This window comes from Scatophagus argus, chromosome 23 (genome assembly GCF_020382885.2).
Source record: "Scatophagus argus isolate fScaArg1 chromosome 23, fScaArg1.pri, whole genome shotgun sequence".
In the NCBI taxonomy this organism is placed as follows: Eukaryota; Metazoa; Chordata; class Actinopteri; family Scatophagidae; genus Scatophagus; species Scatophagus argus.
In genome coordinates this window covers 12,165,884-12,183,429 of record NC_058515.1, presented here as the reverse complement: position 1 = coordinate 12,183,429, position 17,546 = coordinate 12,165,884, and the positions used below count along the sequence as shown (strand labels likewise).

Below are 17,546 nucleotides of genomic sequence, written 5' to 3'. Positions count from 1 at the left end.
TTCCGTGTGTGTATTTTTTCAAATTCATAGAGATTTACGTTCGTTCGAGACTAGAAGGAGGAAGTGCATTCACTTCAGTTGATTCAGAGTGTAATGACGCTTTTGTTTGTCCTCGTTGTATTTCTCCAAGGTAAGTCCTGCTTTTTTTGGCTGAAAATAGTTTTGAAGAGCTGCTCAGGTGCCACATATATAATTCAATTTAGCTTCTATTTTAAAAACTTAAAATACTTAAAATGAAAGTTTTTAAAATGACTGTAATTTCCTGCCTGGCCGAAATTCTCCGGTAGTTTAAAGAAAGCTAAATAGAGTGACATACATTCACTAAATTTTTATCACTTGTCAGCAAAAATGTCTTTCTCAGGTGCTTAAAAGTCAAAAAGAAGAGAAATATAGTGTGTTTTTTTTCTTTTAAAAGTTCTTGCGCCGATATCTCTTAAACAGGAAGTGTGTCTGAAGAGAGCCGTGTGACATGACCTTGTGAATAACCTCGTGCTTGTTCCGTCTCTAGTATTCGGTAGTATACTGTTTTCATGTGTATAAACATCGAAGTATGTCTTCTAGTATCTCCACATCTGCTGGGCTTCTTTTGTATAGATACTCATGATGGCCCTGCGATTGACTGGCGACCAGTCCAGGGTGTACCGCGCCTCTTGGCCGTAGTCGACTGGGATAGACTGACATTCGACATTCCCCAGATGATGATGATTTGTAAAATGTTTTATCATCAGGCCACATTTCGGTTTATTCAATCTATTATGACCTGCTAAGCATTCACATCAGCCTCCTCTGTACTTTATCGTGTTTATTAACGAATGTTGGCATGCTAACACCCTAAATTAAGCAGGTGAACAAGGTAAACGTTATACCTGCGAAATGTCAGCTTTCTTGAATTGAGGCTAGATTTTCCTACCGCTACCTGCCCTTGTCTGGACTCCTTAACTTTTGTTCTTTAAAACACTCCAGCTCCTTAAACGTTAAGATATCCACCGAATGGAAATGAAAGTCCCGGCTAGTGCAGTTGTCATTGAAATGTCGTCAAAGATGAAGAGTTTTTAGGGAAATGCTGCTTTTTCTCTGTCTGTTGCTGTATGAAGCCTGAGAGACTGGATATGATGACGCATGCTGGGTCTTTTTCAAATTGTTTTTACAGTGGGCCAAATTGAGTCCATCCCCGAAGTCTCTGGGTATGTTGGAGAGACAGTTACCTTGCCCTGTCATGCCAACCCATCGTGGAATCTTTCCAAAATTGAGTGGTCCGTATTCTCAAACAACACTTGGATTGCCACCTTTCGCAAAGGAAACAGAAATACTGAATGGGTCTCTCGGTATAATGGAAGACTCACACTCAACACCACCTCAGGTGAAAGACAGATCTGTCACCTCGGATCTGTCAGTCTAAATGAGCTGTTATTTTATCTGGCTCTTGTCATTGTCTCATCAATGTATTTTTATTCATTAGGTGACCTGATAATCCATAATGTGAGCCTAGCTGATGCCATGGAATACAGGGTGGACTTCATCAACGATAAGGGGCTCGACGACATTACCAAGGTTAAGCTCACAGTGAAACGTAAGAGTCACAAATTTAGGTTTTGTCAGCAAGCTAAACATGTTGATGTATGTTGTATTTTCACACTTTGCTTGATTTCTCAGAAGGACAGACGTTGCTAAGCAGTCAGGTTTTGATATCTTGAGTAGGTCGTATCCTCACATATAATCAGCAATTCCAATTTAAAATTCTGCAGAGCGACTCCAGAAACCGACCATACAGGAAGTGGCCTCACCATCTGGAAAAGAAAAGTGCTGGCTGGTGCTGTCTTGTTCTTCAGCTGATAAAGGCGTTACCTTCACCTGGCACGTTAAACATCCCAGTGTGTCTTTCTCCAGCATAAGGGAGCCTGACAATATAGTTCTTGTAGCGTGTCTTAAGAACATACAGAACGACTTTGAAATCACCTGTACCTCCAGCAGGAACATGGAGAACGCCTCAAGTGTTTTCATTCAGAAGCACAGGGGTAAGGTCACAGTGATACTACGATACAACATGATGAGATGAACTTCATGCCAGTGTGGTTCTGAGAAACTCATTTGAGATTCCTCTTAATGATGTTGTTATCTCCTTCATGTTGTTTCAGATGAAAAGCCTCAGCCACAAACCCAATCACCTCCTCAGTTCACAACCTCAGCTACCTCCCTAACCTCAGCAAGTCCATCAGCCCAGAACAGGAGTAGAGATTGTGTAGCTTTTTTCATGGGAGGCATCTTGGGAGGTTCATTGACTGTTTTGATATTTATTTTCAGAGGTGAGAGCAGAACATCATCCTTGCAGGAAAATCTTTCCTTGTGTCTTTTCAGTTAATTTAGGTTAACCTCTTAAACACAAATTCAGCCAAACCAAAACACTTCAGGAGTGAAGGTTATTATTCATTGGTCATTACAGTCTCCACAGAGGAGTTTCCTGCCTTCCAGGGCAGCTCCCACAACATGTGAACTCCAAGCGATATCACTGTAACGATGTACACAAATTAAAAGCATTTGCTGGAGAACATCAGTGAAGACCATCTCCTCTGACCTTAAATTCAACAATCTTTTCCATGAGCAGCTGCAGGTAGACCCTTAGTGTGCATATCAGTTTGAATGGCAACCAATAGAAAAGGGATGAGCTTCCAGCTACTTGAGATGAGCTTCTACAAATGTTCAGATCACAGATTTGAATGTATTGTTCCTGCAAACCAATCAGAGGCTGTTTTGCTGAAGAATATAAACCATAGTTCGATATGACACATTTGTGGGGTACTGCAGTCCTTTCTTTCCTTGCAGTACTTTCTTTTGTCAATAAATTACTCTCAAAGCTCCTCCAGCTTTCACACTAAGCTCCAGCCCACACATAAAACCAAGATACAACTTGTCCAAAATTACAACTTATTACAAACTAATTTGACTTTGTTAAACATGATCATAAAACTGTCTGCTAGTCTGCAGTCATAGTTCTCAAGTGAGTAAATCTCCATGTTGGCATCATTTTTTACAGGGCGAATCAAAAAGGCTTGGGAATACCTCAAAGGTAGGTAGATAGATACTTTATTGATCCTGAGGGAAATTCAAGATTCATTCAAGGTCATTCAAGGTTCACACTGAAATTCTCACTGTGGCACAAACTCATTTGGATTCTCGTTAATGTTGCAGGAAAACTGTTACCACCAAAAAGTTCATCACAAAGGTAAGCCTCTGTTTCTGTTTTGACTGTTTGCACTCTTATGAGTGATAACACGCACATAAAACAACGTCACGATTTCAAAGGTAACCACATTTCTCTCACCTTCTAAAGATCAGCTTGATGACTTTATGAGACTTAAAAGTTTCGGGTAGAACAACATCACGTCTGAGGATGCCTGCAGAATAGTACTAGTGGAACTGCGTGTTAAATATTGAATATACATATTTACTAAGTGAAAGCTGGTACACGTGAATGAAAGAAATGAATGTATTTTATCAGACAAACTACGGAGGCTGAACGCAATACGATGACAATCACTAAAACTAACACATGCGCACCAAAAGGTTCACAGTGAAAGTGAACATTTTGTTGTACGGCAGTAAATAATCAATAATCATCCGTCCACCTCACGGGTGCATGTTTTATAAATGTCTGATGAAAGGACTTCAGATTTCATTGTCTCTGGTTCTCATTTTGTCTGTTTTGTCTGCTCAGGGTTTTATATATTATTCCTATCTGTGTAAGTGTGTACTTCAATTCCTTTGTTCAAGCTTGCTTTGATTTTAACACTTTATTATAATTTCAGCTCTTAATTACAGAGGAAGAGGAAGAGGAAGAGAAGTACACACAGTCCATCAGCGGAACAGCGTGGATCAATAATATTGATCTGAATGATTTAAAACTAATCCAGTTCTGCTTCCTCCCCTCCCCCCTGCTCTGGTGCTTTAGACGTTCCCCTGCTCCAACACACCTGACTTAAATGAATGGCTCGTTATCAGGCTTCTGAAGCACTTGATTAGGAGCTGAATTAGGTGTGCTGGAGGAGGGGGAACATCTTAAAACATGATTTTCCAGTTCAGGTGAGGGAGGTGGAAGCATATTGCTGATTGACCAAAGAATGTAAGAGGAGATATGACTTGAGATAGGACTTTGTAGTTCTTGAAAGCTCAAAGTGTCAACTCCAAAACAACATTTTGATAAGTTGCAAAGTCAGAACACAGCTGGTTAGTGTGTGAAACGTTTGTAGTGTAAATAAATTTCTACAAGAAGAATAATATATGTTCTTGAAGAATGATATATGTTCTTCTCATCCTGTAAGCAGTTCAGCTTGACAGCACACTTCCTTATGTTCTAACCCCACTTACACCAAAGCCTTTAAATGTGATTATTTGTTGTCTTTTTAACAACTTTCTGTCAGTCAGGAACTCTAAGCAGAGTGGTGGACTTCACATTTCTGGAAACCTCAAAGCCTCTGAACATTTCTGCTCAACTGCAAAACCACTTTTTGATGAGTTGCAAAGCACATACAGCTGGTTTGTAGTTTGTCGCTTTTACTCAGGGAGAATAACTTGTTTACACAGGTACATTGAAGGAGACTGCCGACACCACACGTTTGCTTTTTGTTCTACCTCACTGGTGCTCTTTTGTTCATTTTATTTTTTTTAATCAGCCAGTTTGTTCCTAATGAATTCATATTGTTGTTTTTTCTTTCTGGCTTGACGATTTCTAAAAGTATTCTATTTTACAAGATTACAAGAGACTGGAAAATTTGGTGACAAGTCCAAAATTATTGTGTATTGTTTTGTATTGTATTTTTGTATTAAAAAGTCATTGATGTTTAAATGATTGTGGATTTATTTCACTTATTCTTTGTTGGAGTTCACAACAACACAACATTGTGGGTACTAATATTCACCACATTTGAGTTGAAAGCTACAAACTTTCATTGAACAATCTAAATATTTTTTGTATTAATTGAAATACTACTAAATCATTTTCATACATAGTATCTGTTTGCTGCATAGTGATAGAATTTACATTTATACTTCCAGATAACTGTCAGAACAGCCCCAGAACGCAGCACAATATAAAAAACATGTGAGCTAATGGTTACTGTGAAGGGTTCAGTCACGTACAGCAGCCACAAGCAGCAGGGGAGTGTGAGAGACTTTCAAACTTCTTATTTTTCACTTGATAAAACCTCTGTATCAAGCTGATCTCATCCTCTATTAAAAGCAGTATCGGTACTCAGTTTCACACCAGTTTCCAATGCATTCTTGAGGCCACTGTAATTTGTATTTGAATGACTGCATGCAGGGCTCAGCACAGTCATGGTGGAGACGCAGCTCCTACAGAATTGAACGTGTGAAATTTACTGAATTTACTGAAATTACTGAACATTACTGAACATACTGAATATTCAAAATTAAGCCTGAGCATGACTGATCGTTTATCTGTCCACCCAAGTAGTATACTGAATTACTAGCTGGCAAAAAAAACAACAATACAGTCACATAAAGTAATAATTTTATATCAGCTCTGCAGAATCAAATATGCAAGCATGAAACATTTTGCACATTTTAATTATTAAAACCTACAATCGTCTTCGTCTTCAGGTGAAATGCAGACTAAAGAATGTATGATTACCACTTAAAAAAAGCAATGTGCTTGCAAAAAATACACAGTTACAGAAATGACAGTAAATTTAACTTAATGTGACCACCTTTGCAGAGGATGAAACCTTGTTCGGGCACGTTTCAAAAATGAAATCCACTAAGGATTTGCGCAGTACAGTACTGGGATTAGAGGACGTACGAAGCTCATGAAACATTTTAAAAATAAAGTCTCTGTATTTACAGAATTTACAAGATTGTTAATAAAACATAAATATTTACAATTAGGAGTCCCAAAATATAATGAATGTTCCTGCTTGTTTTTTGCATGTTTCTATCTTTACATTAGCCACAAATTTAGCTTAAATTTAAAGTTGCTCCGAGCAAAACTTCTCGGTCTTTTATTTCTTACTCTTACACCTTCCTTTAGGCACAGGCTACATCATGCTGCCAACTTCTAGGAGATGTCTTGGTAGGGTGACAGCGAGGGCTTCTTCATACGATTGAACTGGATCTGGTCATACACAGTCTGGGGCTACATGAGACAAAAGAGGTTCAAGAAAACCCGTCAGTTTCGCAAAACACACGTAAGACTTGTTTTAATAAGAATTAATTTCTGAAGTGCTTTGTGCAAGATGAGGAGGAAGTCACATGCAATACTCGATGACTGTCCTCTGCTTGTGCAACTGCTACGTGTCATTTGAGCATTAATCGCAATCATGTACTTGCAGCCTTTAGCCTTTCTTGCATTTGAAATCGCCAGTATTTATGAGAGCAATTAGGCCAAGCTGTGCTCTTACCAGTCCAACTGTATTGAGTCTGGTCTCAGTGGTTTTATCAACGGTTTCGTACACTGAGCATGGCTTCATGGTGCTGTCCTGAAGGTGTACATGTGCATACACCACAGAGAGAGAGAGGGGGGAAAGAGAAAGTGGGTCAAGTGTGCATTTCTTTCAGCACTGTGTTGTGATTAAAGCTGCATGGAGCATACTTACATTTTCAATTGTAATTTCAGAGATATCAGCATACACAGTGAGATCATTTGAGTCGCTACCTGGTCAAGAAAAAAATGGTGCGCATGAAAAAAAGAAAACCTCTAACATTAAGCTGTTAACATTATATGCTATTCAGTGTAGCACATCTTACCTGTTGGACTTTGTCTGCAGCAAACCCAAACTGCCACTCCAACTAAGATGACAATGAACAAGGAAACTCCTGCTCCCACAATCAGGGCAATGGTAAGGTGTGTTTCTGCAAACAGTGGTATGATCACAGTTATTATTGAGCAGCGTCACATTTATGTGATGTCAAGTAGATTTGATAGCAGTTCAACAATAAGGGATAAAATGCAGGAATTTCACTTGTCACGAGTAGCAGCTGAGAAAGGAGCACGACTGAGAACATTTAAACTGAAGTCAAAGTGAAGCAGAAAGAAGCAAACATGATGCTAATCATCAACGCCATCGCTGTGATCTGTTCTTTCTCTTCTTCTAACTATACTTGTATTAAACCCAGGTCCATTAGGCAATACAGGCAAATGTTAAGGAAAAATATTCACCTTCAATATAATTGTATTAAAATTAGTTATTACTATTTACTCTTAAAATGAACAAGCTAACATAGATTCAAATGTAAAGCAATGCCCAATTAATTTTATTAATTACAATTCATTATATATAGATAACTAATTACATTACATACAGATAGATAATATTTATTTTGTGGTAAGGGTATTTATATTGTATTTCTTTTTTTTGTATTCTTTTGTAATTTGTTAAGCATGTAAATTGGGTGACGTGTCGGGTGACATGAATTAAACGCAATGGTAAAAACAATGCTATTCGATTTCTTTTGTAAGCATATGTAAATTGCCAATGGAGGGCGGCGCCATATAAAACCTCGCCTTGGGCGTCACATTGGGCGGCTCTGATTAAACACAAGCTAAAAAGTTACACATCTTTAAATGTGAGGCAGTAAAGGCATCATTATTTGTATTTTTAATATTTAATTTGTTTTATTTTTTATTTTACTTGTCTAATTTTATTTACTTTATTAATCCGAAGCTGGGAAATTACTTCTCAGTATTTAACTGTTCACTGACTGAAACACACACACATGAAACATGCAACATGCAGTGAAACACACAGCAGCAGTAGGCTGCCATGTCAGGCGCCCGGGGAGCAAATTGCAGGTTAAGTACCTTGCTCAAGGGCACATTAGCAGGCTAATGGAAGAGGAGGGGGGGGTTATTAATCACTCCACCACACCCAAATTTTTCCTGCCAGTCCAGGGGGAATCAAACCGGTGACCCTCCGGTCACAAGCTGCTTCTCCAACCTCTAGGCCACAGCTGCCTCTAAAATAATCTTCAAGAATTCCCAGCCCCAAAGCAGCACTTATTCACTGTTTAGTGACATATATCATATGAAACCGATTTTCATATTAGCCACACTGTAACTGCTTAAATTATTATTGATCACATTGTAATACGACTTGTGTCCAGTCAGCTTGCCGTACCTCTTGTGCCTCTTTTTCTTCCCCATCATCAACATCATGAAAACATTATGAAAACACCCCCAACACTAAACTCTAATCACATCCCTGCACATACTCATAGGTTGTGGGTCTTCACACTTGAATGTCGTGGATGCCGACATGTTGCTGAAATGATTGGAAATTGTGCAGGTGAATTCGGTCTCTCCATCCTGGGGCTTGATGTCATATTGCAGCCTGGAGCCACTTGTGGTTTGGTTCCTCACACTCCAGGTGTAGGTGACATGGCCCTTAGTGGTTGTACTGCACCCCAGATAAACTGTGCAGGATTTATTCAAGGTGTTCCGGGGGATACTGGAGTTCAGGACAGGCCGCTCAGTTATGGGCTCTGATGAGGCAGTTTGGAGGGAGAGCGAGAGAGTAGCAGTTCTATTTAGAGCCACTGGCTGAATTTAGTAAATCTAATATACTTATACTCAGAAACACACCAACAAGTGCATGAATACATCCACAAAACCAAAGCAGAGGATTCACATTGGTGAAAATCCTTGGATCTGGTTTCCCTGGACAAACTCTTTTGGCTGCTCAAAACACAAATCTGCACAAACCAAATGATCCTTTATGAACATTATTACGTTATGTGGTGAATAAAAACAAGCGTCTTACCATGAACGTGCAGAGTGACGGTGAATGTTTCCCTTTGTTTGCCATCCTTATCAGTTGATATAAAACTGAAATTACCAGAATCACTGGCCATCAGTTCTCTCAGTGTTAAACTAAAGTTTGTGGGGTTTAGGAATAATCTGCCCTGAAACTGTTTTCCAGAAATATTATAATCTTTGTCTGCGATTCTAGACTCTCCATATCTCCACACTGCTGCGGAGACTCCTTCTCTTGGTGAGCATGATGGAAGCTCTACGGTGTCTCCAACTTTTTTATGGATGACACGTTGACAGCTGGAAGCCTCCACATCTGAAACAAAAGCAAACAACAGAGTGAGTTTCATCTTTCTGAGAGGCCAAATCTGTCAAATCGTTTCTTAACATTGGAGGAGACTGACTTGAGTGTTCATAAAGCACAGGGTCTGCGTCAGATGGAAGAGCAAAGCACAGAGTGGCACAAAACAAGCACATTTAATACCAACATGCATGACATGACTTAGAGACACAAAACGGCATAAAGCAATTACACCGCACGGCAACATTACACGCAGGATCAGGATGACGTGACGTGACATGACGTAACACGACACGACGTGATGCCACCAGGAAGCGAGGTTTGCATCCTGTCAGCCTTCACCGCTGGCTTCCTTGAGAAGCGACTTATCTCGAATCATCACATACTATTGTGATCATCTGCCTCAATCAAATATGAGGGGGAGGATCAGAAAAACGTATGAGCTGTGTTTGGAAAGTTTTTAGGACTTTGCTAAGATTTTATTTTTAGAATCTAAATGTGACCAGGTTACCACAATCTCATTTCCAATGAAATGACAAGAGAGCAGTGCAACCAATACTCAAAGTCTGAACTGCTGCTGCTGCTGCTGCTGGAAAATGTCATCCACCTGATGGCTGATGGCAGCCTCACAAGCTTCTCAGTCAAGTCCTCTGTGTTTGGCAGCAACTAAATACTGACACAATATTGAAATATTGATCGTTTGAAAGTTTGTGAGCTGTAAATGGAGCATTAAAAACTTCAAGCAAGAAGCAGAAGAAGCTGAGGATTGAAAGTAGACACTTCAGAACCTAACAAGAATAAAAATAAGAGCTTGAAAGAAGAACTTTGGTCAGATCTTTTGCTGAATCAGAGCAGAACCATTAGGCTGCTCTGTATTACATTTGCACTGTTTGCTTCTATTAGGCGACAAAAGTTCATTTTTAAGATGGCCTCACCGTGCGATTTGCTGTGACCACTGGTAGGCCCAGACTAAATCAACCCAACAACTGCACTAACTAATTTAACTGGAACCGACAAAAGCGTCTCAGACGTGTCTGACATAGATGTGTGAATGTGCGCTCGATGTGTTGGTCCACATCAGTAAACTTTTGAGCAGGAAGAGGCCAGTGATTATCACGCAGTTATCACACTGGCTGAGAGACTGAAGCTCACTTGAGAATTCCCCGACACAACTGTACATACAGCAAATTCTCACAATTCAGGAGCAGCAGCAAAAATAAGAGACAGATTGTCCTGATGTTCAAAAGCTCGAATACATGGACTGGCTGAGGTTTTTAAAACACAACATTTACTCCCCGAGGTCCACACCACCTTGTTCCTGTCTGAGTAAATACTGTATACTCTATGACCAACTATGATATTTTTATATACTAAGACGAGTAAATTGGAAGTTACAATCTTACAATTAATACTCTTAGGAAAAAAACAGTCAGAAAGAATGACTCATCTCTGAGCCACGTCAAGGTTTTTTCAAGTTTGTTCAAGTGGATGCAGCAGGAAGCTTGATGACACTCAGTACACGAATAAATGCAAATGATATCCATAAATAGGGATGGCAGCATTTTGCCTAATGATGCAATCTTAAACCAGACTGTCAATAAATGTCGAGCGTCATGAACACGTTTTGATGTTTTCAATCAGGAGAGAACAACTCAGAGTTTGTGCCGTGGATTAATGTCTTGAGTTTGGGTGCCGCAGCTCTCAGATCAGCATGACACGACAGCAGCTTTGAGGCCACAGCTGCATTTCTCACAGCTGCCACTTAAACATCGTGTCACATATACAAACAAACAAGGCAGACGCACTGCGGACATCTTCCAAGGAATATGTGTCATTTCCTAAAGTGACACGCACATGCAGGAAATCCTGCATTGTATTCTAAGCGCACGAAGGAGCGCATCAAGCAAAAAGAACAGAAGAATAGAAATTCACAAACTTACAGGCAGAGGCGTGCAGACCGAGGAGGCAGACCCCGACAAGCAGCACAGAACTGCATGAGAAGAAGCAGCTCAGGCAACAAAGGCGACCACCAACCACCACCATGTCTGTGAGAAGAGAACCAACGACTGCTTCCTCTTCTGCTCTATCAAACTGTGCCTCAGCAGCACGAAAAAAAGGGGGCGGGTGGAGTGTGGAGGAAAGTTCCTGTCAAACAAGAAGCAGAAGAAGCAGCTGATTAAAAGTAGACACTTCAGAACCTAACAAGAATAAATGTTGATGTTCTGTTGAGTCGGAGCCAGATGTTTCGCATTAGGCTGCTCTGTATTACCTTTGCACTGTTTGCTTCTATTAGGCGACAAAAGTTCATGTTTAAGATGGCCTCACTGTGCGATTTGCTGTGACCACTGGTAGGCCCAGACTAAATCAACCCAACAACTGCACTAACTAATTTAACTGGAACCGACAAAAGCGTCTCAGACGTGTCTGACATAGATGTGTGAATGTGCGCTCGATGTGTCGGTCCACATCAGTAACCTTTTGAGCAGGAAGAGGCCAGTGATTATCACGCAGTTATCACACTAGCCGAGAGACTGAAGCTCACTTGAGAATTCCCCGACACAACTGTGTTTTGCTTCAAAGACAGCGTGGTGCCTGAGCTGATTTTATTTCCCATAAGCTTGCAATTAGAAATACAGCAAATTCTCACAATTCAGGAGCAGCAGCAAAAATAAGAGACAGATTAGACAGTCCTGATGTTCAAAAGCTCGAATACATGGATTGGCTGAGATTATAATTTGAGCAAGCAAGGGATGTCGTGAGGAGGCTCTTCGGCGAAGACCATGACCCCTGATACGACTGCAGAACGCTTCTGCAGCCAGCAGACTGCGGTTTCACCAGCCTCAACGAGAAAGCTGAAAGGTTACGGGTAGCCAGTGTCTTCACACAACTTCCTGTGTAGTCTCCCTGCAGAGATGGTCGTTTCCTGTCACCGTAGTATCCACCATAGTTAAACCTTGATGTGAAACTCACACCGAGAGATGCAAGCCCACTCAAGGAGCAGTTGGCTCAGAAGTGCTGCTGGGTCTCTATGGTGATCACATGCAGGTGCGTTTTTCCATGTTGTGAAGGGCTCACTGCATGGGCTGAAAATGGTTTCAATAAAAAAAACAACTTAAAATGCAAGCTAAAGGCACATGAAATATGTATTTTTAAATGACCCAACGTATTGCAACCAGCAGCTTACACATCTGTATTGTGTTTCATTAATGGGTAGAGTGATGTGTCGTTCTTTATCATCACGCAAGCCCGTTGGTCAAAAACAATTTGGTGATGCATCTTAGACAGGAGGAAGAAGGAGGCTGTAGACAATAACATAAATAGCAAATTGACCTTAAAATATTCTTTGACTGGTTTTAAGAAAGTCGTGTAAAACTGCAGCCTGTAAACTCAGTGTTTGGTATCCCCTCATCAGCTCCAGAGCAGGAATACGTGACATGATTGTCAGAGCACAGTGGATTAAAGGACTTGACGAGTTGTTTATCTCTGACTCATCACCATCGAGTGAATTCGATCAACTTCTTTTTTTTTTTTTTTTTTAGGAACTTCTCGTGTCAGTTTCACGGTTTGCCACTGTGGACATTGCGGAGGATCAACTGACAGGCTTCCTGTGTACTCGGTGGATTCCTCAAGAACGAAATGAACAAGTGAGCAGAAAATTCTTCTGAAAAAGAGAAGTGACACAGTGCCAGTAAAATCACACCGCTCAGCAAGTCATTACAGAAACAGAACCGAGACATAATGGCACACCCTGACCCTTCACATCCTGTACACAAACTCTGAAACACAAAAAAGACGAGGTCAAACCTGAATATTTATTTTATGTAGCAAAATGTATTTTTGAATGACCCAATGTGTTGCAACCAGCAGTTTACACATCTGTATTGTGTTTCATTAATGGGTAGAGTGATGTGTCGTTCTTTATCATCACGCAAGCCCGTTGGTCAAAAACAAGTTGGTGATGCATCTTAGACAGGAGGAAGAAGGAGGCTGTAGACAATAACATAAATAGCAAATTGACTTATTCTTTGACTGGTTTTAAGAAAGTCGTGCAAAACTGTGAGTTCAAACCTGAATATTTATTCACAACAATATACAGTGAACAGGGAAGAATGTGTGACATACAGATGCATAAGAAAGAGTTGAAAAGAATATACAGCACACACTCACTCATGCATCTGCAATTATATTTGACCACAAGAGCCACAAGTAACTGAAAAGGAAACCATATGGCACCACCAAGTGGCTGAAATTGTCAATCTGTAAATGATATAATACAGCAGGTGAGAAGCTCCGAGTTTCAGCTGATCTTCAGAGTTTCCCACTGAGTCACAGGCACAACAATAACCTGCAGCTTACTGATATAATTTTAACTCTTTAAGGCAACGTTAGCACTAAAATGTTGTTAAGAGTCATTCTTATCAAGTCCAGATATCTTCAGTTTCTGTTGTTTTAAGGAAACACCCGCTGACTTCTCACCTCTGTGAAGATAAAACAAGTTGCTTGTGTCTCACCACACACACTGTGGTGTTTACACTGTCTGTGTTTGGATATCACACTTTTGACGACCACTGTGCACCCATATCTGATAGGTGGCAAAAATAAATTATCTCAATGCCCCTTCTTCAAATTTCTCAGAGTTTTCATATAAATATTTTGTAATCTGCAAACGTGTTACTTTCATGCTTATTTCACATTCATTTCAAGCGTCAAATCACTCTTATGTGCTTGCCAAGATCTTTGAGATGGACTGATGGAGACATGTTGAGATGCTTTTGATTAGCTGGATTTTAATCGCTCAGTCATCAAAAATGCCTCCATAACCTGTGTTAACACAGCAGTCTGTTCCAGCAGCTTCAGAACCGTCACCTCCAGAGACAATAAACCCTCTGACAGAGTCTCGTATATACAACACTGTTTAAACGTCAACATTGTTTTCCATGTCGTTGCTTCTCTTCTGTTCATGAACCTGGAACAAAGTCACAAAACATGCAGCAGAAAATTACGTACGTGATACATCATCCCTACACAGACGACCTACAGACGTTCACTTCACTGTGGATGGTAAAGGTAGTTGAAGAGCTTGTGTTAATCGTTGTGCCTGCAGGGGAATCTGGATTCATGATACTGTAGTCACAGCTCTCCACTGGACCTCCACGTCTTCCTGTTAGAACAACATGATAAAAAGATGTGGACACCAGCGTGTACTGTTGGCCTGATTCTCTATCTCATGGCTCAAGTTCGCACTCTTGGTTCAAATTAAGGGAAATCTTAGTGCTACAGCATATAAAGATATTTTAAATGAAAGCATTTTGAATCTTAAATATTTATTAAAGCAAGGAACATAAATAATTTGTCTTTGCAGTTTAGTGTGGCATGACTCGACCTGAATGACCTCAAAAATTTCCTGGGCAAGAAAATTCCCAACAGTCACAGATTTGGGCAATATTCAGCTGTCCACACACTTTTGGCCACATTATATTTGCACAATTGGGGATTGTCAGTTCAGTTAACTATGAGTGAATTTACTTGTCGGTTGTATTTTGTGCACTCACTGTTCTTTCAAAGACCTTTGATCCAAATCTGAGGTGTAACATTTCTGTGTCCATCTGCTCGTTCACTCTGTTAAAACGATGTTATTGTTTTGGTTTAATCTTTGGTTTGATATGAGCAAACCAGAGTTTATACTGCACCTTTTCCAGTATTTCCACGGCCAGCAGTTGTTTCATAAACAGAAGTATCCCCTACAGGTCAGAATAAAATCAAGACAACAAATTACGTCCTGCCTGCGATGGAGCAGTTTAACAGCGTTTGATCTCACAGGAAATGTGGTGTCATTATTAATAAAATAGCAACTAGATATGAATAATTTAGAGAGTTATAAACAACTGTGAAAACATTCAAGGTGAGACTGAAGGCTGACCATGGAGAAGAGAGGAATATACTGGATGCTGTTGATCACCGTGACTGAAAGTTTGGAATGCAGCAGAGCTCTGATTGGCTCTCTGAGACTTCCTTTGTAAACATACATTTCTGTGAAAAAAAAAACAAAACAAAGCAAAACAAAACAATTATTAATGTTTCATTTCACATTGCAAATTGAACCACTGCTCACTGTAATTTATCAAAAATTATCAGGGAAAAAGCCTCACCCTTTCATTTTCTTGATCCAACAAAGCAGCAGCAACGGCAGGAGAACCACCAGTAAGACGCCACCAATCAGTCCAATGACAAACAGAACAGAGCTCTTCGCTGCAAAAATGAAACACAAGTGCCCATTAATTGATGTATGAAGGGATTACAGGACAGGACGCCCCCAATAATGGGGTTAGTGAGCAAAATGATGGAGAAAAGCAAGGCAATCCCTTTTGTTCAACTGCCTGACTCCCCCCCTCCAAACAAATGAAAGTCTGTGTGAGATGACACTGAACAGAATATTCAGTGCATAACTAACGATGGACACAATCTTGCCAACATCGGAACTCATCTCTGCTCACTGCAAGTCATCAAACTAAAATGTTATTAACATTATGAAGTTTTTTCGTCACGACCGAGAACATTTAAACTGAAGTCAAAGTGAAGCGGCGGAAAGAGACAAACATGATGCTAATCATCAACGCCATCGCTGTGATCTGTTCTCCTCATGCTCAGCTTGACGACGCACTTCCTCTTCCTTTAACGCTACTTGTGTTAAACTCAAGATAAAAAGTTACACATCTCTAAATGTGAGGCAGCAAAGGCAACATTATTTGTATTTTTAATATTCAAGAATTCAAATCTGAATTGCAGATTCAATTCCCAGCATCATGTAAAAAGCCACCTCAGGATTTATTCAAGGTGTTCCAGGTCAAAATGGAGTTCAGGACAGGCCGCTCAGTTATGGGCTCTGATGAGGCAGTTTGGAGGGAGAGCAAGAGAGTAGCAGTTCTATTAAGAGCAACTGGCTGAATTTAGTAAATCTAATATACATGTACTCAAAAACACACCATCAAGTGCATGAATACATCCACAAAACCAAAGCAGAGGATTCACATTGGTGAAAATCCTTGGATCTGGTTTCCCTGGACAAACTCTTTTGGCTGCTCAAAACACAAATCCGCACAAACCAAATGATCCTTTATGAACATTATTACGTTATGTGGTGAATAAAAACAAGCGTCTTACCATGAACGTGCAGACTGACGGTGAATGTTTCCCTTTGTTTGCCATCCTTATCAGCTGATTCAAAACTGAAATTACCAGAATCACTGGCCATCAGTTCTCTCAGTGTTAAACTAAAGTTTGTGGGGTTTAGGAATAATCTGCCCTGAAACTGTTTTCCAGAAACATTATGATCTTTGTCTGCGATTTTAGTCTCTCCATAGCTCCACACTGCTATGGAGACTCCTTCACTTGGTGAGCATGATGGAAGCTCTACAGTGTCTCCAACTTTTTTATGGATGACACGTTGACAGCTGGAAGCGTCCACATCTGAAACAAAAGCAAACAACAGAGTGAGTTTCATCTTTCTGAGAGGTCAAATCTGTCTAATCGATTCCCTAACATTGGAGGAGACTGACCTCAGTGACACATGCTGTACCAAAAGATGCAAATCATAACCATAAATACAGACCACAACATACAATATTGTGCCTACTCAGGCAGACTTAGACCAGACTGTCAATAAATGTCGAGCATCATGAACATGTTGTGAGTTTGTGCCTTGGATTAATGTCTTGAGTTTGGGTGTCACAGCTCTCAGATCAGCATGACACGACAGCAGCTTTGAGGCCACAGCTGCATTTCTCACAGCTGCCACTCAAACGTCATGTCACATTTACAAACAAACAAGGCAGACGCACTGCGGACATCTTGCAAGGAATATGTGTCATTTCCCAAAGTGACACGCACATCAAGGAAATCCTGCAGTGTATTCTAAGCGCACGAAGGAGCGCATCAAGCAAAAAAAAACAGAATAGGAATTCACAAACTTACAGGCAGAGGCGTGCAGACCGAGGAGGCAGACCCCGACAAGCAGCACAGAACTGCATGAGAAGAAGCAGCTCAGGCAACAAAGGCGACCACCAACCACCACCATGTCTGTGAGAAGAGAACCAACGACTGCTTCCTCTTCTGCTCTATCAAACTGTGCCTCAGCAGTACAAAAAAGCAGGCGGGTGGAGTGTGGAGGGATGTTCCTGTCAAACAAGAGATTACAAAGCAGATAAAAAGTTGGCACATCAGAGCCTAACTTGTCAGCTAAACTGTGAGGACATCACAGCAGAAGTGCTGCTGGGTCTCTATGGTGGTTACCTACATGTGCTTTATTGCACGTCATCAAGACCTCATGCATGGGTTCAATATGGTTTCAATAAAACAAACAAAATCAAATCCACACCAAAGGATTTGTGTAAAGTTAAAATGCTTTTATTTTATGTAGCAAAATGTATTTTTAAATGACCCAACGTGTTGCAACCAGCAGTTTACACATCTGTATTGTGTTTCATTAAT

General features: G+C 40.4%; 3 protein-coding genes across 5 annotated transcripts; 1 reads left to right on the top strand and 2 right to left on the bottom strand.

Moving 5' to 3' along the window:
• The first annotated feature begins 55 nt into the window (after nt 1–55).
• Nucleotides 56–4,843, top strand: si:cabz01074946.1 (CD48 antigen). The gene is made up of 8 exons (XM_046380256.1): nt 56–130; nt 1,151–1,360; nt 1,460–1,570; nt 1,746–2,015; nt 2,136–2,303; nt 3,032–3,064; nt 3,187–3,220; nt 3,804–4,843. The coding sequence occupies exons 1-8, from the start codon at nt 94–96 to the stop codon at nt 3,808–3,810; spliced, it is 870 nt and encodes a 289-aa protein (XP_046236212.1). The 5' UTR covers nt 56–93; the 3' UTR covers nt 3,811–4,843.
• A 664-nt stretch (nt 4,844–5,507) lies between these two features.
• On the bottom strand, nt 5,508–11,168 carry LOC124054364 (SLAM family member 8-like). Of its 2 annotated transcripts, XM_046380253.1 has the most exons (7): nt 11,000–11,168; nt 8,769–9,074; nt 8,221–8,490; nt 6,757–6,861; nt 6,606–6,664; nt 6,411–6,488; nt 5,508–6,145 (listed from the first exon to the last, which is right to left on the bottom strand). In XM_046380253.1, the coding sequence occupies exons 1-7, from the start codon at nt 11,100–11,102 to the stop codon at nt 6,068–6,070; spliced, it is 999 nt and encodes a 332-aa protein (XP_046236209.1). In that variant the 5' UTR covers nt 11,103–11,168; the 3' UTR covers nt 5,508–6,067. The 2 variants fall into 2 exon arrangements, with proteins under 2 accessions (XP_046236209.1, XP_046236210.1); XM_046380254.1 differs by lacking the exon at nt 8,221–8,490.
• A 1,948-nt stretch (nt 11,169–13,116) lies between these two features.
• On the bottom strand, nt 13,117–17,208 carry LOC124054366. Of its 2 annotated transcripts, none has more exons than XM_046380257.1 (6): nt 17,031–17,208; nt 16,221–16,526; nt 15,209–15,308; nt 14,980–15,089; nt 14,750–14,800; nt 13,117–14,220 (listed from the first exon to the last, which is right to left on the bottom strand). In XM_046380257.1, exons 1-6 carry the CDS (start codon nt 17,131–17,133, stop codon nt 14,081–14,083), a joined length of 810 nt encoding a protein of 269 aa, XP_046236213.1. In that variant the 5' UTR covers nt 17,134–17,208; the 3' UTR covers nt 13,117–14,080. The 2 variants fall into 2 exon arrangements, 1 of the variants encoding a protein (XP_046236213.1); XR_006842361.1 differs by having other exon boundaries at nt 14,081–14,220; nt 14,612–14,800.
• Nucleotides 17,209–17,546: the final 338 nt, after the last annotated feature.

Excerpts from the sequence above, each read along its gene's own strand:
- LOC124054364 (XM_046380253.1), bottom strand. The coding sequence starts at position 11,102 with ATGGTGGTGGTTGGTGGTCGCCTTTGTTGCCTGAGCTGCTTCTTCTCA. Across the intron at positions 9,075-10,999 it reads CGGTCTGCACGCCTCTGCCT|ATGTGGAGGCTTCCAGCTGT; the intron begins GTAAGTTTGTGA and ends CTTTTGTTTCAG. Across the intron at positions 6,146-6,410 it reads GACTCAATACAGTTGGACTG|CCCCAGACTGTGTATGACCA; the intron begins GTAAGAGCACAG and ends TGTCTCATGTAG.
- LOC124054366 (XM_046380257.1), bottom strand. The coding sequence starts at position 17,133 with ATGGTGGTGGTTGGTGGTCGCCTTTGTTGCCTGAGCTGCTTCTTCTCA. Across the intron at positions 15,309-16,220 it reads CGTCAGTCTGCACGTTCATG|CGAAGAGCTCTGTTCTGTTT; the intron begins GTAAGACGCTTG and ends TCATTTTTGCAG. Across the intron at positions 15,090-15,208 it reads TGGATCAAGAAAATGAAAGG|AAATGTATGTTTACAAAGGA; the intron begins GTGAGGCTTTTT and ends TTTTTTTCACAG.
- si:cabz01074946.1 (XM_046380256.1), top strand. The coding sequence starts at position 94 with ATGACGCTTTTGTTTGTCCTCGTTGTATTTCTCCAAG. Across the intron at positions 1,361-1,459 it reads CACACTCAACACCACCTCAG|GTGACCTGATAATCCATAAT; the intron begins GTGAAAGACAGA and ends TTTATTCATTAG. Across the intron at positions 2,304-3,031 it reads TTTGATATTTATTTTCAGAG|GGCGAATCAAAAAGGCTTGG; the intron begins GTGAGAGCAGAA and ends CATTTTTTACAG.